Source organism: Leucopleurus acutus (assembly GCF_964270905.1).
Source record: "Leucopleurus acutus genome assembly, chromosome: 7".
Classification (NCBI taxonomy): Eukaryota; Metazoa; Chordata; class Mammalia; order Artiodactyla; family Delphinidae; genus Leucopleurus; species Leucopleurus acutus.
In genome coordinates this window covers 5,302,306-5,327,650 of record NC_139150.1, presented here as the reverse complement: position 1 = coordinate 5,327,650, position 25,345 = coordinate 5,302,306, and the positions used below count along the sequence as shown (strand labels likewise).

General features: G+C 41.7%; 1 protein-coding gene across 3 annotated transcripts in view; it reads left to right on the top strand.

Moving 5' to 3' along the window:
- Positions 1–25,345, top strand: part of NUP214 (nucleoporin 214) — a 101,568-nt gene that overhangs the window by 24,646 nt on the left and 51,577 nt on the right. For all 3 annotated transcript variants that reach the window (XM_082843427.1, XM_082843426.1, XM_082843428.1), the window contains 10 exons: positions 3,019–3,105; positions 3,312–3,461; positions 5,253–5,411; positions 8,440–8,543; positions 14,356–14,538; positions 15,268–15,353; positions 15,459–15,542; positions 21,336–21,596; positions 22,347–22,508; positions 24,655–24,754. In XM_082843427.1, the coding sequence (XP_082699553.1) occupies positions 3,019–3,105; positions 3,312–3,461; positions 5,253–5,411; positions 8,440–8,543; positions 14,356–14,538; positions 15,268–15,353; positions 15,459–15,542; positions 21,336–21,596; positions 22,347–22,508; positions 24,655–24,754 (1,376 nt within the window). The remainder of the gene's footprint in view (positions 1–3,018; positions 3,106–3,311; positions 3,462–5,252; positions 5,412–8,439; positions 8,544–14,355; positions 14,539–15,267; positions 15,354–15,458; positions 15,543–21,335; positions 21,597–22,346; positions 22,509–24,654; positions 24,755–25,345) is intronic.

Sequence of the window (25,345 nt, the reverse complement as noted above, 5' to 3'; positions counted from 1 at the left end):
AGTCTTAGAATTGTTTTCTCTGCTGGTTCCTGAGCTTATCCATGTTATGTTCCGTTTGTTGAATTCTCTTTATGTCTGAAGACTGTGGTGTAGCACCTGAATTTTTTCTCTCATTCCCAAAGTAACCAAGAAATCTACTTACTGCCTTCTTTTTCTTTTTCTTTCCATAACAACTCAGTTTATTTTAGTTACTTAGTTTTTTACTAACATAGAATACACATGGGGGTAAAAAAGGATACACGTGACACACGTCCACCTCAGTGAATTGTCACCAGCTGAATACACCTTGGTAACTAACACCCAGATCAAGAAATAGAACATACTAGGGTCCCGGAGTCCCCCTCATGTTCACCTTTCTGGTCACAACTCTTGCCAAACGGGTCTCACTATTACGATTTCTAATAGCATAGCTTAGTTTAGCCTGTTTGTACCTTCTGTAAAGTGGACTCATACAGTATATATTCCTGTGTCTGACTGTTTTGCTCAACATTATGTTTGTGAGATTTTTCTGTATCATTGTTGCTGTGTGGAATTCATTGGGCGACTCTACTACAAGTTTCATTCCATCCTTGACAGGCATTTGAGTAGTTTCTGGGTTTAAGTCATTGTGAATAGTGTTGTTATAACCATGCTAGCTGACGTCTTTGGGTTAATATGTGTATGCGTTTTCGCTGGGCAGTTACCTAGGAGTGGAACTGTTGGGTCATAGAATACTCATATGTTCCTCTTCAGTACATTCCTACTAGGAGCATGTGAGTTCAGCTGCTCCACATCCTCGCCAGCCTTTGTATTTTTCATTGTTTATTGTTGTTGTATTTTGTGGTTTTGATTAGTATTTCCCTGATGACTAGTAAAATTCAGCTTTTTTTTTTTCATATGACTCTTAGCCATTTGACTGTCTTCTTTTACAGGGTGTCTTTTGGGTTGTCTTTTTCTTACCGATCTGTAAGAGTTCGTTCCTTGTTGGATATGCACATGCATGTGCAAACACATACGTATAATGCAAATACTAATACTTTCTCATTCTCGGAATTGCCTTTACATTTTCTTTGTGGTGTCTTTTGATGACTACAGTTCTTAATTTTAGTATAATTCAATATATCAATTTTTCTTTTATAATGAGTGCTTTTTGTGTTCTGTTTTAGAAATCATTTCTTATTCCAAGGTCAAAAAGATGTTTTCCTGGGCTTCCCTGGTGGCGCAGTGGTTGAGAGTCCGCCTGCCGATGCAGGGGACACGGGTTCGTGCCCCGGTCCGGGAGGATCCCACATGCCGCGGAGCGGCTGGGCCCGTTGAGCCATGGCCGCTGAGCCTGCGCGTCCGGAGCCTGTGCTCCGCAACGGGAGAGGCCACAGCAGGGAGAGGCCCGCGTACCGCCAAAAAAAAAAAAAAAAAAAAAAAAAAAGATGTTTTCCTATGTTTTCTGAAAGTTTTATTATTTTACTTTTCATACTTAGATCTGCAGTCTATTTTTATGGTTTAACTTAAAGAGCATTTTTTGTCCATTTCCCACTTGATTACTTGAGTGTCCTCAGAACAGGAGTCATGTCTTTTCCTTCTGTCCCTCTCCCAGTCAACCTCTTCCTGCCCCCAGCACACACCTGTACAGGCTCCACAGTAAATGGCCAGTTTACAGGTGTAGCTTTTGGCATAAAGCATGACACATGGCATTTATGAAATAAAGCTGTTTTAATGAATGCTTATGCAGTCTGAAAACTCTCCATGTGTTAATTGCTGTAGGTATCAAATAATCTGAAAGCCATCTCAAGTTATAACATCTCCAAAGCAGAATCCTTGATTTCCGTCTTCCCCAGACCCTGTTCCTTTTCTAGTATTCCCATGTCAGTAAGCAGCACTAACCAGGTAGTTTGCTCTACCCCCAGTCCAGAAGTCATCCTAGATTCCTCTCTTTAGTAGCACCTCCCCCAGTCCATACTAGCAAAGGTCTTGCCAGCTCTGCTCTGTGATGTGTCATATGTCATAAATCCACATCTCTGTCCCCTGCTAACATCGTATTACAGACCATTATCATCTCTTCCCTCATTAGCCTCCTGACTCCTCTTCCTATTTCTTTTCCTACCTGTCACTGTCATCCATGCTCTATTTAGCAGTAGGAGGGATCTTTTAATATCATAAATCAGAATAGTTTAAACTCTCCTAAAACTCCGCTAGTACTTTTCCAACACACTTAGAATAAAATCCAGACTCCTTGGAATAGCTTTACATGACCTGCCTCTGCCTGCCCCCAGCTCCCTCCCTGATGTGCCCACATTCACTTTATATCTTTGGCTCAAACTTGCCGAAGTCTTTCCTGCCTCAGGTTCTTTGCACTTGCTCTTCTCACTGCCTGGAGGTGCTTCCCCTAGAGCTTTCCATAGCTTTCTCCCTTTCTTAAGGTTTCAGTGCAGAGGCAGTGATCAGTGAGGGCTTTTGGGCTGTCTCGTGTCAAGCAGTGCCCACTTTTATTCTCTCTATATGTTCCTGTTTACTTTTTTCATATCACTTATCACTAGCTGAAATTACCTGAGTTGTTTGCCTCTTATTATATGTCTTGTCCCAGTAGACTGTGAGTTCCATGAGAGTAGGGACCTCATCTACCTTGTTCACCTCTATCTAGAGCATATCTTTTTTTTTTTTTTTTTTTTTTTTGCGGTACGCGGGCCGCTCACCGTTGCGGCCTCTCCCATTGTGGAGCACAGGCTCCGGACGCACAGGCTCAGCGGCCATGGCTCACGGGCCCAGCCGCTCCGCAGCACGTGGGATCCTCCCGGACCGGGGCACGAACCCGCGTCCCCCGCATCAGCAGGCAGACCCCCAACCACTGTGCCACCTGGGAAGCCCTAGAGCATATCTTATACCGGGAAGGTGCCCAGTAAATACGGGTTCAAAAGAGTGAATGGTGGAACAGTGATGGTATTGTGAGAGCGCCACACCTGTGATAGACACTGAGCCACCTGCTCCAGGAAGCCATCACTTGGGGGGTGGGGTGCACTTTAAAACCTTTGCCTTTCATTTCAGGCAAAATCACTTCAGCCTCCTGTTACAGAAAAGCAGGGACATCAGTGGAAAGAGTCAGACCCTGTGATGGCTGGAATCGGGGAGGAGGTAAATTTGTTCCTGCAGATTTTTCCAGAAGTAGCTCTGATAGTGAGACTTGACTGGCTCTGAGTGTGGACTCATACGTGACTGTTTTATTCTGGCATTGAGCCTTGGCTTGTCCCGGGAGTGTGTGCTGTTAGTGGGCCTGGGAGCAGTGACATGACTGCCATGCCATTCAGACTGAGCCGTCTCCTCATCTGTGGCCTCTACAGATCACTCACTTTCAGAAGGAGTTGGAAGAGCTGAAAGCCCGAACCTCCAAAGCCTGTTTCCAGGTGGGCACTTCTGAGGAGATGAGGATGCTGCGAACAGAATCAGATGACCTGCACACCTTTCTTTTGGAGATTAAAGAGACCACAGAGGTTTGTGGTTTTGATATTCTTCCTAAGTTGAATTGCACATTTGCAAATTGTTGTCCTAATACTCCACGGATATATATTTTTTCTCTCTTCAAGAACCACCAGTGTTGTTTTTTATGTGGATGAGTGGTTTACCTAGGAATGCCTGACTTCAAACCCTACCTTTAGCACTTAATGATAAATTATGTGACTTTTGGCAAATTATTCCAGCTATTCTATGTTTTAGTTTTCTCATGTGGAAAATGGAGTAATAAATACTTTCTACCCCATTGACACTTACAAGGCACTCCATAAAAGTTTATTCTAGTTGTTAATTTTGTTTAGATATATATATATATATATATATATATATATTTTTTTTTTTTTTTTTTTTTGCGGTACTCGGGCCTCTCACCGTTGTGGCCTCTCCCGTTGCGGAGCACAGGCTCCGGACACGCAGGCTCAGCGGCCATGGCTCACGGGCCCAGCCGCTCCACGGCATGTGGGATCTTCCCGGACCAGGGCACGAACCCGTGTCTCCTGCATCGGCAGGCGGACTCTCAACCACTGCGCCACCAGGGAAGCCCTAGTTTAGATATATTTGAAAATTTACTCAGTTTTTTTTCTTGGTATAAAAGCAGACTTTAATGAAGATACTGTGGGTCATTTACAGGAGAAAATTTACTGTTTTTTATAGTAAATTGTTAGGTTATAAAGGGTTAGGTTTAAAGTAAAAGCAGGATACTTAAGAGCATATACAGTATAAAAATAACAAATATTGGGCTTCCCTGGTGGCGCAGTGGTTGAGAGTCCGCCTGCCGATGCAGGGGACACGGGTTCGTGCCCCGGTCCGGGAAGATCCCACATGCCGCGGAGCGGCTGGGCCCGTGAGCCATGGCTGCTGAGCCTGCACGTCCGGAGCCTGTGCTCCACAACGGGAGAGGCCACAACGGTGAGAGGCCCGCGTACCGCAAAAAAAAAAAAAAAAAAAACAAATATTTGTTGTTAACTGTTTATTTACTGTGTTACAATTATTACTACTTACTATGTGCCAGGCATATCTATATTATCTCATTGAATCCTCACAGCTTTTCTGTGTGGTAGGCACTATTATTATTTTTGTTTTGCAAGAACAGGAAACCAAGGCTTAGAGAGATGAAGTAATTTGCCCAAAGCCACCCAGTTACTGAGTTATAGAGCCAGGATCCCAGTTCAGACTGCCTGACTCCAGAGCTCTGGTCTTAAGTAACACACTTGGAAAGAGGAAAGTTCTCAAGGGTGGGGAAGGGATAAATTGGGAATTTGGGATTAATAGATACTACTATATGTAAAGTAGATAGACAACAAGGACCTACTGTATAGTACAGGGAACTATATTCAATATCTTGTAATAACCCATAATGGAAAAGAATCTGAAAAAGAATATATATATATATGTATATATAACTGAATCACTTTGCTGTACACTTGAAACATCGTAAATCAACTATACTTCAATAAAATTTTTAAAAATTAAAAAAAAGAAAGAGGAAAGTTCTCCACGGTTTTAACAGTGATCATCTTTAGATGGCAGGATTACAGTACTTACCTTATTTCCTGAGTTTCTGATCATTGGAGTATGTTTTTTTTTTAGTGAGGAAGGGAAAAAAAAAGAGCATTAGTATCTTTCTTTCCAAGCAGTGAAATTCACTTTTTGCTATATTCATATGTTCATCACGTTAAATATTTGAGAAATACCACCTTCCTTGATCTAGAAAGAAAGGTTTATTTCTTGGAAATAACTTTCGTATCAGTTCATCCTCGTACCTTTTCTAGTCTCTTCATGGAGATATAAGTACCCTGAAAACAACTTTACTTGAGGGCTTTGCTGGTGTTGAAGAAGCCAGAGAACAAAATGAGAGAAACCGTGACTCTGGGTATCTGCACTTGCTCTATAAGAGGCCGCTGGACCCCAGGAGTGAGGCTCAGCTCCAGGTAAGGAGAGCCCCGCCAGAGCTGCTGAGAACAGACTCCTAGACAGGCACTCCTTTGGGAGGTACAGGCTTGCCCAGCTGCTTGTAAAGTTGTTCATTTCCTGCGAGTGTTGACCCACTTGGCGTAGACTCCCTTCACCGTCACAAAGAAAGTGGCACTTTCCCATTTTAAGGTTTTCTGGATTAAACAAAAACGTAATTCTTAATTAAACCTTAAGATTGGTAGAGAGTAGCTGTTGAAAAAGATACATTTAGAAATCAAATCAGGAATAATAATTATTAAACTAGCAACTGTTCATTAGGCACCAAGTACCCAAGTACCCTGTGAGGTGTGGGGTTTTTTTTTTTGTTTTTTTTTTTTATAAATGTATTCGTTTATTTATTTATTTTTGGCTGCATTGGGTCTTCTTTGCTGCACGCGGGCTTTCTCTAGTTGTAGTGAGCAGGGGCTACTCTTCGTTGCGGTGCACGGGCTTCTCATTGTGGTGGCTTCTCTTGTTGTGGAGCATGGGCTCTAGGCGCGTGGGTTTCAGTAGTTGTGGCACACAGGCTCAGTAGTTGTGGCTCGTGGGCCGTAGAGCACAGGCTCAGTAGTTGTAGCGCACGGGCTTAGTTGCTCCGCAGCATGTGGGATCTTCCCAGACCAGGGCTCAAACCCGTGTCCCCTGCATTGGCAGGCGGATTCTTAACCACTGTGCCACCAGGGAAGCCCTGTGAGGTGGTTTTTTTTTTTTTTTTTTTGCGGTATGCGGGCCTCTCACTGTTGTGGCCTCTCCCGTTGTGGAGCACAGGCTCCGGACGCGCAGGCTGAGCGGCCATGGCTCAAGGGCCCAGCCGCTCCGCGGCATGTGGGATCTTCCCGGACCGGGACACGAACCCGTGTCCCCTGCATCGGCAGGCGGACTCTCAACCACTGCGCCACCAGGGAAGCCCCCTGTGAGGTGTTTTTTAATACATTATTTCTAGTCTTCAAAACCTGCTGCTCTGCAAGGTGAGAGTTACTGATCCCATTGTACGGATAAGGAACTGGAATATCATAGGCTAAGGAGCTTGCCCAAGGTAATGTTGATACTAGTAAGAGTGGGACCAGAATCGAAACTTCTACCTGCCGGGGCTCCTTCCTCTAACTATTAGCAAAGTTACTTTTCTCATTCTTAATTATTCCTGTATTCTCTTTGAGCGAAATCTGAGTTTTGTTTCCATCTTTCAATTTATTCAAAATTGTTGCATCACAGCTTTAGTAGCTGTCATCTCCCACCACCTTGCATTTCCCTAGAATCAGGTAGGAAAGGGTGCAGGGGTGGCAGCACTGGCCTTCCTCACCTGGGACCTGAGGGCCTGGGAGTGTGGTGAACCCCCTCCTGCCTCGGAGGATTTGAGGCTGCAGACTCTACTGTTGCTGTCATTTCCATCCCACACCTGGTAAGCATGCTGACAGTAGGAAAATGAAAGAAGTGGAGGCCTCCCAGAAAGGTTGAGGAACCCCTGCTGTGTCCTGCCACCCTTGAGGTATTCCTAGGTGTGTCCTTCTCCTGGGGATGGTAACCCTCTTAGCAGAGAGTGCCGACCACCTGCCTACCACTCATCAAATTACAGGCCTCCACATTGAATCTCGTTACTCTTTCTTCTATGTGCCTTTTCACCCCTTGCTCTGTGTGCAAACTAAAAGAATTCAGCTTTGGGTGAACCACTTTCCCCATTCAAGGGAAATAATTTTCTCTTTTCCACAGTGCTAAGTAGATAATAATAGCTAGCATTTATTGAATGCACCATATACAAAAGAAAGATAAGGAATCAGAGACACAGGAACTACCCAAGTCTCACCACTAATAAATGCTGGACCCTGGAGCCTGGGGGGTCTGGCTCAGAGCCTATGATGTTCAACACTACACTACAGCTGGATTAGTAGCAGCAGAAAGATCGACTTGTAAATATAACGTGGGGTGTGTTGCTATGGGATTGCAGATGGGGGAGCAGCTAAGCCACAGAAAAATATTTGTGATAGGCCTTAAAAGAAAAGGTTTTTTCCTGGCAGACAAAGTTGGGAGGGCGTTCAGAAGAAACAAGACCAGTTAATGCACAGAGGTGTGGTCACATTTGAAGTGTCCACAGTAAAGGGCCTCCCTGTAGTCATGGAGCATTGAGTTGAAATTTGCATTTGATGCTAAGATTACTGCTGCTTCCTGGAATCAGCCTGGCTCTCTTTACATGACATTTTCTTCTTCAGTTAGGACACATACCCTTATCCGAAAATAATTTTGAAAATACAGTTAAACACATTAAGATCTTTGTACAGATGTAAAGAGTGTTTTCCACTGTAAAATACATTGTCTTCATTTGTACACATGTTTAATGGAATGCTGTATTTTTTTAGTTTTTGAGAGTCAAATGGTATAGCCATGAAGGTTAACACTGGACCAATATTTAAAGAAAATTATTGCAGGCCTAAAATGAATTAATAGGTAAGACTTTTAATAATGGCAAATTCAGTTTCTAGTGCTGATACTATTCTTTGTTTTTGAGAAATGGGTTTTTCCCCACTGGTGAGATGACTTATGTGTTCTACTCTATGAATAGATAGGTGCAGAAGTATTTTCAGCACTGTTTTGTAGAATAATTTTGTCTGTATTACAGTTAATTTCAGGGGTGGGAGAGCAGAAGCTAAATGGGTGCCCTGTCGGAGTAACAGAGTGCAGTGGAAAATTCCTGGGCCATGTGGAGATGCTTTACAGGAGCTGAAAATGAGAACTAAGCAAGAACATTGGTTCCCTAGAGGGCCTAGGCCGATACGCCCTTTCTGTTTCCCTTTTCTTCACACCACCTCTCTGTCACACGCTTTAAAAGGTTGAGTTGCTGTTTTTCATTTGAATTATAACATTCTAATATTGTATCAAAGCCTATTACGTTTTCCTTGTTCATTATGGTTCTCAGTATAAAAAGACTTCACAGTCATTTTAACTGTTTTGATACACCTTCCTGCAAGCTACAGGACAACTGAGTCATTTTGACGTTTCATTTTTTTCTTGTAGGAAATTCGGCGCCTTCATCAGTATGTGAAATTTGCTGTCCAAGATGTGAATGATGTTCTAGACTTGGAGTGGGATCGGCATCTGGAACAAAAGAAAAAACAAAAGTGAGCGAGGTCTCTCATCCACTGTGTAGATAATTGCTGTAGCAATTATCTTTTTTTAAAAGATCACTTAGGAGGATTTATAAAAAACCCTACAAAGGTTCATTCTCTTTGACCCAGTCATTATACATCTAGAAATTTGTTCTACATAAATAATAGCAATATTCACAATAATTTACTTAGAACAGTTTATATTACAGCACAATTTATGAGAGTGAAAAATTGGATTCAACCTAGTTACCCAAAAGTTAGAGGAGTGGCTAATAAACCTGGTCACGTTTTTTCTTAATGCAGAATACTGTGTAGCCATTGAATCTCATATTCTCAAAAAAATCATATTAAATATATTTTGTGTTACATGAACTATACAAGATACATAATTCTGTAACTATTAGGTATAAAATATAAAATATGAAAAAGATAAGACATAAAATCATACTAGGTGACCTCATTGTGGAGGTCTAATGTAGAAAAGGCTGGAAATAAATCTGTCAAAATACTCATAGTTACACCTGCAAGACGAGATCAAGAGGAATGTTTCTTTTATACTTTTCTGTATATTGCAAATTTTCCTTTGGAGGAAACATTCCTAATTAGTATGGATAACTAAAAGGATGAGAGGAGTGGTAACAGAGGTAGAGGAAAATCTTCTATCCTGATCTTCCATCCGTGGATATTTGGTTTTATGCCTCGTGTTTTCCAGAAGGAATAGAATGCAGTACATTGTGAAAGCAGTAAGGTGCCCACAAGAAATGTGAAAACCAGGTCAGCCCTCCAAATGCTAGATTTCTGAAACACCTATACTTGATTAATGTGATTAGCCTTGTAAGGAAACAAACCAGGAAATGGTCTATTCACTTGTTTACAAAGCCGTGAGGTCACAGACTTTTAAATGGGGCAACCTGGGTGTTGTGTCAGGGGCAGGGCTAGAAGGTGTTTAAAATTCAGTAAACAGAATTTAATACATTATATTCCACAACGTGGAGAAAAGGCTTTGTGCCCGACATGAGGAGCATAGATATGGGAAGACAGAGGTGAACACTGATCCTCCAGACACTGGCAGGGGGAAGGTTCTGTGGCCTGGAGCACTTGTCCCCGTGGGCAGTTGGGCCCCTTTAGAGATTTCAGAGCTTACTCCCCTGGTTCTGAATTCATGTTCCTCCCCATGTGAGAGAATGGCTTGACCTGACAGTGAGAACATTCTGCTCTGCTTGACAGTTGGATTTCTCTTTGCTAATTAATAAGTTGGCTTTTTAAAAAGTGCATGATGGGGAATTCCCTAGCGATTCAATTCTTAAGACTGAGTGCTTCCACTGCAGGGGGCACTGGTTCCATCCCTGGTCGGGGAACTAAGATCCCACAAGCTGCACGGCCAATAAAATAAAATAATAAAAAATTTTAAAATGAAAATAAACAATAAAAAGTGCATGATGCAAACAGAGAAGCCAGGCTCTTTGTTCTCCTTTAAACAACCCCATGGATTTTCTGCTTAACGTGCTTTTTTTTTTTTTCCCTCTGCACTTGGGCTTTCTCTAGTTGCGGCGAGCGGGGGCCACTCTTCGTTCGTTGCAGTGTGCAGGCTTCTCATTGTGGTGGCTTCTCTTGTTGCGGAGCACGGGCTCTATCTAGGCACATGGGCTTCAGTAGTTGTGGCTCGTGAGCTTAGTTGCTCCCCGGCATGTGGGATCTTCCTGGACCAGGGCTCAACCCGTGTCCCCTGCATTGGCGGGCAGATTCTTAACCACTGCACTGCCAGGGAAGTCCCTTAATGTGCTTTTTTTTAAGTTCCCTTTCTGTAGAGTTCAGATTCTTAAATCTGTACAATTTTTCTAGCACTTCTCTGTTTGGGGCCCTTCTCTAAATATTACCTTGTACCCTATTGAAATGCATGTTAAAAATATATGTTGAACTAACTACCTTGTCACCAGAAAGAAGGGGGACAGTTGTCCCTGTCTTCTTGTAATTCTTTTGGGTGGGTGACCCCCCTGCTGCTAAATCGTGTGCTGTTCCTCTGTTTCTTTCTTTTTTTTTTTTAACATCTTTATTGGGGTATAATTGCTTTACAATGGTGTGTTAGTTTCTGCTCTATAACAGAGTGAATCAGTTATGCATATACATATGTTCCCATATCTCTTCCGTCTTGCATCTCCCTCCCTCCCACCCTCCCTATCCCACCCCTCCAGGCGGTCACAAAGCACCGAGTTGATATCCCTGTGCTATGCGGCTGCTTCCCACTAGCTATCTACCTTACGTTTGTTAGTGTATATATGTCCATGCCTCTCTCTCACTTTGTCACAGCTCACCCTTCCCCCTCCCCATATCCTCAAGTCCTTTCTCCAGTAGGTCTGTGTCTTTATTCCTGTCTTACCCCTAGGTTCTTCATGACATTTTTTTTTCTTAAATTCCATATATATGTGTTAGCATACGGTATTTGTCTTTCTCTTTCTGACTTACTTCACTCTGTATGACGGACTCTAGGTCTATCCACCTCATTACAAATAGCTCAATTTCGTTTCTTTTTATGGCTGAGTAATATTCCATTGTATATATGTGCCACATCTTCTTTATCCATTCATCCGATGATGGGCACTTAGGTTGTTTCCATCTCCGGGCTATTGTAAATAGAGCTGCAATGAACATTTTGGTGCATGACTCTTTTTGAATTTTGGTTTTCTCAGGGTATATGCCCAGTAGTGGGATTGCTGGGTCATATGGTAGTTCTATTTGTAGTTTTTTAAGGAACCTCCATACTGTTCTCCATAGTGGCTGAACCAATTCACATTCCCACCAGCAGTGCAAGAGTGTTCCCTTTTCTCCACACCCTCTCCAGCATTTATTGTTTCTAGATATTTTGATGATGGCCATTCTGACTGGTGTGAGATGATATCTCATTGTAGTTTTGATTTGCATTTCTCTAATGATTAATGATGTTGAGCATTCTTTCATGTGTTTGTTGGCAGTCTGTATATCTTCTTTGGAGAAATGTCTATTTAGGTCTTCTGCCCATTTTTGGATTGGATTGTTTGTTTTTTTGTTATTGAGCTGCATGAACTGCTTGTAAATTTTGGAAATTAATCCTTTGTCAGTTGCTTCATTTGCAAATATTTTCTCCCATTCTGAGGGTTGTCTTTTGGTCTTGTTTATGGTTTCCTTTGCTGTGCAAAAGCTTTGAAGTTTCATTAGGTCCCATTTGTTTATTTTTGTTTTTATTTCCATTTCTCTAGGAGGTGGGTCAAAAAGGATCTTGCTGTAATTTATGTCATAGAGTGTTCTGCCTATGTTTTCCTCTAAGAGTTTGATAGTTTCTGGCCTTACATTTAGGTCTTTAATCCATTTTGAGCTTATTTTTGTGTATGCTGTTAGGGAGTGATCTAATCTCATACTTTTACATGTACCTGTCCAGTTTTCCCCGCACCACTTATTGAAGAGGCTGTCCTTTCTCCACTGTACATTCCTGCCTCCTTTATCAAAGATAAGGTGACCATATGTGCGTGGGTTTATCTCTGGGCTTTCTATCCTGTTCTATTGATCTGTCTTTCTGTTTTTGTGCCAGTACCATACTGTCTTGATTACTGTAGCTTTGTAGTATAGTCTGAAGTCAGGGAGCCTGATTCCTCCAACTCCGTTTTTTGTTCTCAAGATTGCTTTGGCTATTCAGGGTCTTTTGTGTTTCCATACAAATTGTGAAATTTTTTGTTCTAGTTCTGTGAAATATGCCAGTGGTAGTTTGATAGGGATTGCATTGAATCTATAGATTGCTTTGGGTAGTAGGGTCATTTTCGCAATGTTGATTCTTCCAATCCAAGAACATGGTTTATCTCTCCATCTATTTGTATCATCTTTAATTTCTTTCATCAGTGTCTTATAATTTTCTGCATACAGGTCCTTTGTCTCCTTAGGTAGGTTTATTCCTAGATATTTTATTCTTTTTGTTGCAGTGGTAAATGGGAGTGTTTTCTTGATTTCCCTTTCAGATTTTTCATCATTAGTGTATAGGAATGCAAGAGATTTCTGTATTTTGTATCCTGCAAATTTACCAAATTCATTGATTATCTCTAGTAGTTTTCTGGTGGCATCTTTAGGATTCTCTATGTATAGTATGTCATCTGCAAACAGTGACAGCTTTACTTCTTCTTTTCCGATTTGGATTCCTTTTATTTCCTTTTCTTCTCTGATTGCTGTGGCTAAAACTTCCAAAACTATGTTGAATAAGAGTGGTGAGAGTGGGCAACCTTGTCTTGTTCCTGATCTTAGTGGAAATGCTTTCAGTTTTTCACCATTGAGGACGATGTTGGCTGTGGGCTTGTCATATATGGCCTTTATTATGTTGAGGAAAGTTCCCTCTATGCCTACTTTCTGCAGGATTTTTATCATAAATGGTTGTTGAATTTTGTCAGAAGCTTCCTCTGCATCTATTGAGATGATCATATGGTTTTTCTCCTTCAATTTGTTAATATGGTTTATCACATTGATAGGTTTGCATATATTGAAGAATCTTTGGATTCCTGGAATAAACCCCACTTGATCATGGTGTATGATCCTTTTAATGTGCTGTTGGATTCTGTTTGCTAGTATTTTGTTGAGGATTTTTGCATCTATGTGCATCAGTGATATTGGCCTCTAGTTTTCTTTCTTTGTGACATCCTTGTCTGGTTTTGGTATCAAGGTGATGGTGGCCTCGTAGAAGGAATTTGGGAGTGTTCCTCCCTCTGCTTATTTTGGAAGAGTTTGAGAAGGATAGGTGTTAGCTCTTCTCTAAGTGTTTGGTAGAATTCACCTGTGAAGCCATCTGGTCCTGGGCTTTTGTTTGTTGGAAGATTTTTAATCACAGTTTCAATTTCAGTGCTTGTGATTGGCCTGTTCATATTTTCTATTTCTTCCTGATTCAATCTTGGCAGGTTGTGCATTTCTAAGAATTTGTCCATTTCTTCCAGGTTGTCCATTTTATTGGCATAGAGTTGCTTGTAGTAATCTCTCATGATCTTTTTTATTTCTGCAGTGTCAGTTGTTACTTCTCCTTTTTCATTTCTAATTCTATTGATTTGAGTCTTCTCCCTTTCTTTCTTGATGAGTCTGGCTAATGGTTTATCAATTTTGTTTATTTTCTCAAAGAACCAGCTTTTAGTTTTATTGATCTTTGCTATTGTTTCCTTCATTTCTTTTTCATTTATTTCTGATCTGATTTTTATGATTTCTTTCCTTCTGCTAACTTTGGGGTTTTTTTGTTCTTCTTTCTCTAATTGCTTTAGGTGCAAGGTTAGGTTGTTTATTCGAGATGTTTCCTGCTTCTTAAGGTGGGCTTGTATTGCTATAAACTTCCCTCTTAGAACTGCTTTTGCTGCATCCCATAGGTTTTGGGTCATTGTGTTCCCATTGTCATTTGTTTCTAGGTATTTTTTTGACAGCACTCTGAAGAAATGACTGACTCCCTAGATTTCCCTGTACCCTTGGGCTTTTTGTTTTTATTTCATATAATTTACATACAGAGAAATATGAATATCCTAAATATATAGCTGGATGAATTTTCCCCCATTTCTTCCCTGGAACCCATCTGAGGTTCTGTCTGGCTGTGCTGTCCTCTGCTGCAGGCCCGGTCCTGCACATCCTAAGCTGCTCTTTCCTCCTTACACTTTATCCTCGTTAGGCTTTCATTCCCTTTTTATGTTCTAATAATTTCTTGATGTTTCTTTCCCACTAGTGGTTCTCCAGTTCAGTCTTCTCACTGTTACAGTTGTAGTCTTTTTTTTTCCATTCGGTGGGGAGTTCCTTTACTTGAACCATTCACATTTAATTCTTTCCTCCTTGCCCTCAACAGGCGCCTGTTTGTGCCAGAGCGAGAGACGCTGTTTAACACCCTTGCCAACAACCGGGAAATCATCAACCAACAGAGGAAGAGGCTGAATCACCTGGTGGATAGTCTCCAGCAGCTCCGTCTTTATAACCAAACCTCCCAGTGGGGCCTTCCCTTGGATGTCCCCTCTCAGAGCAGCACTCACAGGTGTGCAGGAGGATGGGCCTGTTAATGCCACGTGCACTCAATAAATGTGGTTTGATGAACGAATAAATAGAGTTAGGTGGAGTAGTCTTAGAATGGTTCACATGTGGCTTTGAAAGTGACTCTGCTGTCTCTCACCTGTGTGAGCCTGGTCAGATTCCTCACCCTCTCTGATCCTTTGTTCCTTTGCCAAAAAGTAGGGCTAACAGTACGTGCCTCATGGCATTACTGGAGAGTTTAAAACTGAGTCTTTAAAGCACCTAGTAGTGTGCCTGATGAAACAGATGCTCATTAGATGATAGCAGATACTATAGTCACAGTATTATTGTTCAGTTGAAAATTAACTCTCAGGATTAGGTTGACCAATTTGTCTTGAAGCTCAGATTTATCATTTTGCAAGAGTGTGGAGATTTCAGACCCTGCAGTTAGACAGTTTACCCCTGAAGTTACCAAGGTGGTCTCGTGTTTCTGCCTTTAGGCTGAATGTGTAGATTTTAATTGCCCTTCCTGCTGGAGCCCCGTTGGTGGTGTGTTTGCTCTGGGGTTCGATTATAATATTGAGACTGTGATCTCTTTCCTCTTGGATTAATTTCCTTGATTGGTCAGATTTTCCATTTCTGCATTGGGATGCTCTCACATCTTGCCTTTATATTTAGGAGGATAATGTACCACCACCACCACCCCGATTTCTCAGGTCGTAGTTGGTTCATATGTAACACTATCCTATTTCAGTTTTGACAGTGACCTCGAAAGCCTGCGCAATGCTTTGTTGAAAACAACCATAGACTTTCAAACCAAACCCTTGCCCAAAGTCGCAGGTAAATGAGTTCTTCCCGGTCTTTAAACTCTCTTTGTTCTCTTTCATCTACTGACATCTTAAAAACCGAGTCTTATGCATTTATGGGTTCATGAATTTCTTGCAGCTAAACTGTCCCCCGTGAAACAGGCACAGCTGAGAAACTTCTTGGCCAAGAGGAAGACCCCACCGGTGAGATCTACTGCTCCAGGTAGAGGAAACTGGTCCTGAATTTTTAGGATAAGCCATATAGTACATGGTGTGGGAGTAGGATGGTGGGTGTGTGTGTGTGTGTGTGTGTGTGTGTGTGTGTGTTTTCCTTTCATTCTTGATGGGAGACAGAGAAAATGTCCCTGTCATCCATGTGAATATTGGGGTAAGAAGCAGCTTATACATGGTCAATGAAGCAGTTCAAGGTAGTTATTCTGGCGTTTACACTGTGTTTTCTGTAGTCCTTAGGTTCTGTGGCAGTGGTTCTCAAGGGTTTTGGGGGAAGCTGAGCTGGCTCAAGGGGTCCTAGCCTCTGCTTTACCTAGAGAAGCTTTACTTTTCTGATTGGTATGGGGTTTTGAGTAAGGCTGCATTTGAAAAAAAGATGTTCTAAGAAAGAAGAAAAAGAAACTACAGATTAGGGAATGATGGCTAAAAACACTTGCTGAAAAGAAGCCATATACCTGATAAATATTTTGTCATGAAATTGTCTATATAATTACCTGAATCTGCTTTTAAAGAAATATTTGTTAGATGCAACTTTAGGCATAACCCTGCTTTGCTCTAGTGCCTGTAACTGCTTTTTTCTTTGAAACTATGTTTTGAGTTGAAATTTTTATTTTTTTGGCTGCAGTGGGTCTTCGTTGCTGCGCACGGGCTTTCTCTAGTTGCGGCGAGCAGGGGCTGCTCTTCGTTGTGGTGCGCGGGCTTCTCACTGCGGTGGCTTCTCCTGTTGCGGAGCGCGGGTTCTAGGCGCGGGCTCAGCACGCGTAGCCAAGCTTTTTGGAAAATCAGGATCCGGTTCAGGATTGTACGTTGCATTAAGCCGCTGTCCTCTTTAGTCTCCTTTACTTTTCCTTTTTGATGGTTTTCCTGCTTAAGCTTGCCTCCCCAAACACCGTAATTTGGGTTTGCCTGTTTTTTGGGCTTTGGACACTGCGGAAGTCCATTTATTTATTCTCTGGTTGGGTTTCTCTTACTCTACATCAGGTTTCTAAGAGTCATCCATGTTGCTGCATGTAGCTGTTTGTTTTTGTTGCTTCGGTGTATGAATATACTGCATTTGTTTATCCATTCTCCTTTTGGTGGACATTCACTGTTTGCAGTTTTTAGCTGTAACATAGTAGAATGTTGCTCTGAACATTCTTGTGCTTGTCCCTTGAGGTACACGTGTATGCCTTTTATGTGGTCTTGTGGCTCCGAGTGGAATTGTGTCTCGTACTCTGTCCCTGTGCTCAGCTTCAGATTCTGCGTGCAGTTCTCTTGTAGCAAGTCACACTTGGCCATCAGTGTATGAATATTCCAGCTGTTCCACAGCCTTGCCAAGCTTGATACTATCAATCTTTTTCCTTTTAACTCTGCTGGTGTCACCCTTTTATGTATTTAATTACCATTTGGGTATCTTCTTTTGTGAAGTGCCTGATTAAATCCTTTGCTCATCTGTCTGTTGGATAATCTGTCCTGCTGATTTGTAAAAGTTTTTATCAGTTCTTGATACCAGCGTTTTGTTGGTTATACGAGTTTGTAGTTATTCACTTTGTTGCTTTTTAGCCTCTTAGTATCTTTTGGAAAAGAGAAGTTCTTAATTTTAAAACAGATTTTTCAGCCTTTTCTTTTATGGTCAGTTCCTGTTGTTCTGTTGAAGAAATCTTTCTCTACCTCTAGGTAACAAGAGTATGTATGCACCTTTATTATTGTCTAGAAATGTTAGTGCTTTGCCTTTCAAATTTAGATCTGCTATCTACCTGAAATTGATTTTTTTAAACAACTTTATTGAGGTATAATTTGTATATCATAACATTCACCTGTTGTAAGTGTGTAGTTTGACGATTTTTGGTAAATTTACTGAATTGTGTAACCATCGCCACATTCCAGTGTTAAAACATTTCCATCACTTAAGAAGTTGCCTCGTGCTGTTTGTAATCAGTTCCTATTCTGCTCCCAGCAACCACTGATCCGTTTTCTTGCTCTGTGGAACTGCCTTTTTTAGAAACTGCGTATAAATGGAATCATATGTAGTCTTTTGCTTTAGCTTCTTTCCCTTAGTATAACTTTAAGGTTCACCCATGATGTGTATCATGTATTAGTAGTTCATTCCTTCTTATTGCTGAATGGTATTCCATTGTATGGGTAGACCATATTTCGTTTATACTATCTGGAATTGATTTTTGTGTATGACACAAAGTATGGCTCTCATGTCATTTTTTTGTATTTAGATATCTGATTGTCCCAACACTGTTTAGTGAAGATTCTTCCTCCCCGCTTAGTGGCCGCCTTTGTTGTAAATCGGTTTTCCTTATACTGTAGGTCTGATGGTCTGTACACTGATTAGAAACCACTGCCACCACTCTGCCTCAATTAACTGGTGCTAAAATACGTCTCAATACTGGTTTTTTTCCTAAATCCTAAAGCTATGCTGTTCAATATGGTAGCCTATTCAAATTTAAATTAATAAAAATTAAATAAAGTAAAAAATTCAGTTAATCCCAGCAGCCACATTTCAAGTGCTCTCTAGGTACACGTGACTGGTGGCTACTGTAATAGGAAACGCAGACATAGAACATTTCATCATCACAGAAATTTCTACGGTCTCAAGTATGGGTTGGCAAACTGTTTCTTAAAGAGCTGGATAGTAAATATGTAGTAAGTATGTAGTTTCTATGGTACCTAGTGAACTCTGCCCTTGTAATAGGAAAGCAACCACAGACTGTATGTAAACAGATGGGCATGCCTATGCTTCAGTAAAACTTTATTTATAAAAGCAAGCAGCTAGCTCATGGTTGTAGTTTGCTGACCCATGATCTAGAATGTTCTGGCTCTTCTTGGTGCTTTCCGTTTCCATATTAATATTATAATTGCCTTGTTAAGTTCTACCACCCTCAGCCCTCAAAGAGTTGAGATTTTGATGGGGATTGTGTTGAATCTCTAAATTGACTTAGAAGAATTGACATTTGTACAGTGTTGATCTTTCATTTCCTAGACATGGCGTATGTTTATTTGGGTCTTTAAATTTTATAAATGTTTTCTGCATGGAAGACGTGCACATCTTTTGTTAGATTTATTCCTAAGTTTGATATTTTTGATGCTTTTATAATGATGGGGGCTTTTTCCTTAAATTTCACTTTATTTTATGTTAGATATAGTATATAGAAATATACTAGATTTTTTGGTATGTTGACTGAATCTAGCATCTTGGCTAACTCATTTCAAATAATATGTCTGTAGCTATTTCTTGGACTTTCTGTGGAAACAATTATACCTTCCATGGATATGAACACTTTTGTTTCTGCTTTTTATTTAATTTTCTTACCTTATTTCACTGGCTAGGACCTCCAATGCAAAGTCCAATAAAAGGGGTGAGTAGGCATCCTTGCCTTTATCTCAAAGGGAACACTTTCTGTAGTTCCTCGTAAGATATGAGGTTTGCTGCGTCTACTGACATGATCATGATTTCTACCCCTTCTTCTTCCTATTAATGTGGCTTTCTGCCTGTCCTGATCTGAGCTAGCATTTAAGCAGAGTAAGATTCTTTAGGTTTCGGTGGGGCCCCCTTTCTAGTGCCAGGAAGGTAGCTGCAGCCTTGATCACAGCAGGAAGCAGCATGTGTCAGCTGCGGAGGCAGCATCATTGGGACAGTTGAGCAGACCAGGCTCCTGGCCTCTGCAAGTGAGCATGGCCATTGCATTTTTCAGTTGATGGGTGTCCCTCCACCCAAATCCAATTAATGGCATCAGAAAGATGAAGGAAGGAAACTGAGAGCACCCCCAGGTGGTATCAGACCTTGGGAGTGAAAGTTATTTCCGTTTTCTATCCAGTTCCTGAAGGTGATGAGTCTGAGTCATCTCTTGTTGCTATTAACTCTCAGGAAGTGGGATTTTAGAGAAATTAGTGAGAGCAGTGTGGCCCTAAGAGAGTGTGGGGTTTATATTAGTTTTCTGTGGATGCCGTGTAACAAATTATCACAAATGTAGTGGCCTATAACACCACCTGTTTATGATCTCGCAGTTGTGTGTGTCAGAAGTCCAGGCGCAGCATGGCCCTGCTGGGTCCTCTGCTCGGGGCTCACAGGCTGAAATCAGTGTTGGCTGGTCTGAGCTCTCATCTAAAGGCTCTGGGGAAGATCCCACTTCTGAGTTGTTGGCAGAATTCGGTTCCTTGCAGCTATAAGACTGAGGTCCTCATTTGCTTTGCATGTGCCCCCGGCCCCCTTCCTCTGCAGTCCAGCAACAGCGCATCGAATGCTTCTGTGCCCCCACTTCCGCCACCTCTCTCTGCTTCCTCTTGGGCTGCTTTTCTCTACCTTTAAGGGCTCTTGAGATTTTACACTGGGCCCACCTGGAAAATCCAGGCTAACCTCTGTTCTAAGGTCAACTGATAGTAACCTTAATCGTGTCTGCAAAACCCCTTTGGCCATGTAATATAACCATCTAACAGAACATAACCATGGGTGTGGCACTGGGGGCAAGGGTCATGGGGTCAAAATTCTACCCAGCACAGGGTATTTTATATATAACAGAGTATTGTTAAGAACATGGTCTTTCGAGTTGGATACACGCCAAGTTTGAATTCCGGCTCTACCACTTACCAACTTCGTGACCTTGGGCAAATTACTCAGCCTTTCTATAACCATAAAGTCAGATAACAGGAATTTCTAATTTAGATGCTTTGAGCAGTACCTGGTACCAGGTAAGTTCTCAATAAATGTTAACTGCAGTTTTACTGGTGGTGCTGGTGGTTATGGAGGGACTTGCTAAGTGACCCTGCTGCACACTGACCTGCATCAGAACACTTTGGTACAGTGCTGTCCCGTAGGACTTCCTGCAGTGGTGACGATGTTCTGGGTCTGTGCTCTCCAGTATAGCAGTTAAGCTGTGGCTCTTGAGCACTTCAGAGGGGGCTGGTGCAACTTAGGATTCCAAGTTTTCATTGATTTACTTTACGTTACTTTTAATCTAAATAGCCACGCATGGCTGGCGCAGCCTAGCAGCAGCGCGAGCACACAGCGTTGGTTTTCACTTGCATTTATTTATGTTCCGGTTCCATTATGACAAATAAAATCTTGCAGAGTGATGTGCCTATAGGGCAAATAAGTCAGTAAATATTAGCAATACTTTAACATAACTTGAGGAGGAGAGAGGGCTGTTTTTTGTTTGGTTTTGGGTTTTTTCCAATATACAGACAGTAACATGACTTCTGAAATTCACGGTAGAAAGTAACACGGCATATTACCCCATAGTTTATGGAAGGAAAAAAACAGGGAAGGTGAAAATCAATCTTCGATTTCAGTGATTTTTTTGTTTTAACCTAATTGATTCAGAAGAATGATTAGATTTATGTGGCAGTGTTTGAGACCCTCAGCATTGAGGACATGATGTCTTTTCCAGTTTGCGTTAGGCCTGTTCTCAGAAGTTTATTGTTGGAAGGCAGTGGCAGCACTGCGACTGTTTACTCTGCTCTGGAAGCTTGTCTGTTGCTTTTCTGAGACGGTGTTATTGCCTGTGAACTTCCTGCTTTTACACCAGCATGTATCCCCTCTCTCACCTCACATCATTTTTTTTTGTTTAACAGTCAAAATGTTCTTGTCCTACACAGCTCGGTTTTGTAAAGCCCATTTGAGCAAAAAGTATCTTTGTTCGCATTCAGCAGCAGCTGCTTCCACATAAAATAAGTAATAATTAAGTCAATTTATAAATTGGATATTTCTCTAGCGGCAGTGAAAATTACATAGCTTTTGGACTTGAATTGTCTTTTGGACTTGAATTGTTTAAGTTGTGTTTTGTTTTGGGCTTTGTAGCCAGCCTGTCTCGGTCAGCTTTCCTGTCTCAGCGGTATTATGAAGACTTGGATGAAGTCAGCTCAACATCATCCATTTCCCAGTCTCTGGAAGGTGAAGACACACGGGCATCCTGTAAGGATGACGAAGCAGTGGTCCAGGTTCCCCGGCATGCTCCCGTGGTTCGGACACCTTCCATCCAGCCCAGTCTTTTGCCCCAGGCGACTCCTTTTGCTAAATCTCACCTGATTCATGGTTCACCAGGTGTGATGGGAACTTCAGGTAAGTAAACAATGAGACAGGAAATGATCTTTTTTCCCCTAAGAGATCTCTAACTCCTGTAACTGGGTTTTATATTATCGCACCCATAAGTCATGGGTTCCAGCTCATTTCTGTTAATATTCTAGAAATTACAGGACAGATTCAAGAGGTGTGTTCCCCTTGAAAGTGGTTGGTAGGACCTGAGGAAGAGGATACCCTGCAAGGTTCACAGTTACTGCTTTACTGTGGAGCACAACTTGTGCCTTTCACGTCCCACCTCCTTTCAGCTCCTCCATTGTAGCCATGGTGTGCCTCAGAGTTCACCAGCCAGAATGCTCACTGTCTGTGCTGGCTCGCGGATGTGACCTGTGTTGTGCTGGCACACCTTATTTCAGAGCATCAGGACTTTGTATTGCAGTGACTTCTAAGAGGACAAAGCCGGGCATGAGGTACCAGAATGGAGAGATTTTATGAGAGGAGAGCAGGACATTGCTCTGTTTTGGCACAAAAGTTATATCTTGCTCAGTGTCAGAGGAAATGATCATGTGAAGTATTTTCACTAATAGAAGTAGGCAGGCAAATTGCCTGCAGCATCTTTGAAAGGTAGAAGTGCCATCCTGTCAGGTTGCCAGTACTTTCCTGTGTTAATGCTTAAGGATTTTTAATCTTAACATTTTCCCTGCAACCACACATGGAGAATTTACCATTTTAATTTTTGTGTTTTCTTCTTCTCTGACCCACTCTCTCACTTAATTTATCTTTTTTCCTCAGTGTCTGCACCTGCTAGCAAAATTATTCCCCAAGGGGCTGATAGCACAATGCTTGCAACAAAAACCGTGAAGCATGGCGCCCCTGGCCCTTCCCACCCCATCTCTGCTCCCCAGGCGGCCGCTGCAGCAGCCCTGAGACGGCAGATGGCCAGTCAGTCACCAGGTAAAAACATCTATGCAGGGGCTGATGGTGAGCTGTCTGAGCCCCAAGCCAGGACACAGGTGCCAAGAAATGGCGGGCTCTCTTTGCTGCCCTTCAGAAGAGAAGGCTAATGTGACAGGTCTCTCACCTTTTGGGGGAGAGAGTTCTGCGAAGGCAGAGGCTTAGTCGGGAACTTTCCTTTGAAGGGGCAGTATTATCTGCCACATTCAGTTATGTGGGAGATCAGTGGGGTTTTTTGATGGAGTTGTTAATCCCTACTTTTGAATAATGTCTGCTTTAAGCCCAAAATTAATCTTCGCAGTTAGATCACCTAATAACATTAGAGTTGTCTGATGGTATCTGAAGGATCCCAGCCACCCTCTGAGGTGGGTATAAGTATGCCCATTTTGCTTTTGAGTAATGTAAGGTTTGGAGAGGTGAAGGGCAGCTGACCAATACGTAACAAAACCCAGACTCCAACGCTGTGTTCTTTGTATTGTAGTACAGGTTTTTCTTAAGACTGCAAATTTAAGATGGAAACTTGACAGATGAAAACTCTAAGAAGCTAATCAGCTGTTGCATTTTGTCAGTGGTTTGTGGCTATCCGTAATTTTCTGCATTAAGATTTATAGGTAGTTCGCCTCGGGACCTCAGTTATCACTAGCTATCAGTCTTTACAAGCCAGTGGTTCTCAGCCAGAGGCTATTTTGCCCCACCCATCTCCCCTCCAACAGTTGGCAGTGTTGCTGCCATTTAGTAGGTAGAGGCCAGGAATGCTGCAAAAAAATCCTAAATGCACAAGACAACCCCACTACAAAGGATTATCCAGCCCCAAAATGTCAATAGTGCCGAGGTTGAGAAACTCGGCTATAAATCGGATATTTTTGTTTTAGCTGAATAAAATTATTTTTTAGTTCTGTAACTGCTTAGAACACATACCAATTTAGACTAAAATTTTAAAAGACTAAAAAAACATGATGGTTTTATTTAGACTAAAAAGAATTACCATTATATAATAAAGATTTCTAAGAAAAGTTCAAATATTAAAACACTTATTAAGCCATCTAAAATAGAAATGAAAGAGCAAAAACCGGAGAACTTTTTAAGGCACTTTTGAGCTGTCTGAAAAAATAAGAAACCTTTGATGTTTTAAATATTTGTTGGACCAAGGAGAGTCTTAGCATTGTGCTGAACAGGCCCCAAATAAAGCTGATTGAGTTGGTTATTTATAAACTTAAATCTGTCAGGATTTAGGATTATTCCACTCTCAGCAGGAGGTGGTGTGATGTCTATTATCATTTTGGAAGCAAATATGTCTAAGGTGTAGGCACCTCTGAATGTGAAGGATGAAATACATGCGGTCATGGGCAAGATGTCCCTGGTTACCTCTCTGAACAAGGGAGTGAAGTGAGCTGCCATGGACCCACCGTCCTACCTGGGCTGCAGCTTTCAACTTTGCCCAAAGTATAGTTGGAAGAGATCTAAGAGCTTTGCTTAGGCCTTCTTAATAGTTAATTATGAAATATCATTGTCTTGGGCCACAGCTTTAAATTGTAAGACACAAAAAAGGAGATATGAAAGCTGACAAGCCTAAGATAGATAAGTAGGTGTCAAGTCAATCCCTGTTGCCATTCCTTAATTCAGGCCTCTTGGCCTCATTTTTCACATTTTATTCATCGTGTCTGTCTCACTAAGGCATGAGCTTCTTTAGACAAGGAACTATGTTTTAGACCTTTTTTTGTATTCCCAGCACCTGAGTCCGACAATAATAAGCTCATGCGAAAGAGTGGTTGAATGAATGAATGCATGATGGATGGCAGAAGCCCTTAGTCCGAGCACTGCTAATCCTCTAGCTCCTTCTGCCCTTTTCGAGGGCGAGCCAACAATATGGCAGGTATCTCAGCTCTACTGTATAAAAGCTGGCTAGGGAATTCCTTGTTTCTAAACTAGTACATTTGCTTAAATTGCATAAAGCTTCACCAAGTAACTTTTCTGAGTGGAGTAGGCCAGGTGCTCCGCTGAGCACAGTGCTGCAGGACGACCTAGATTTCCTTTATATAGTAAGTGCATTCTGCTTGAGTTTGTGTCCTAGTGATTCATTATACCTGGCTAGAATTTTTGATCCTTTACTGCAATTAATGTGCCTTTCTCTTCTCTATTTAAATAGCTGTCAGTACTTTGACCGAATCAACTTTGAAGAATGTCCCTCAAGTGGTAAATGTGCAGGAATTGAAGAATAATCCTACAGCCCCCTCTGCAGCGATGGGGTATGTTACTACTTTTCAGTGTGTTTAAGCCCGTGAATTATTCTGTAGTAGTGGTGAACTGCCTGCAGGGGGCAGCATTGCCATTGTCAGAGTGTGCCTATTTTTCCTGCAGAAATTTAGGTTATAAGAGGGGTGGAGTGGACAGCTAATCTTGGGTACACAGTTGGGTTTTCAGGAGATTGTCCTCTTCAACTGGCAGTAGCAGTTGCCTCATAAACCTTCAAAGTCTTGGTGATATATACTCAGTATGCTGTTTGTCATGTGTAAGTCTGCATATGATACACATTACAGTTACTAAGTCAGGTAAGGTATAGGGTTTGATTTTTGATTTTTTTGTTTTTTAATACTCTTGGGGCTCCTGAGTTGGCAGTTCGACTCTAATGCAGACTGTTGATTCTGAAAACCCAGTGATGATCTTGAAATTGACCGTCTCTCCTCCCTTCCTTCCTGTCTCCAGGCATTCCTGTTCTTTCAGGTTTCTCATACCTTTTGTATGAAAAAACAATCTTTTAAAAGGCACCAGCTCTGTTTGGAGACTTCTAGCTTGACTTCATGCCATATCTGAGGGCCAGATCATTGCTGCCAGAGCTG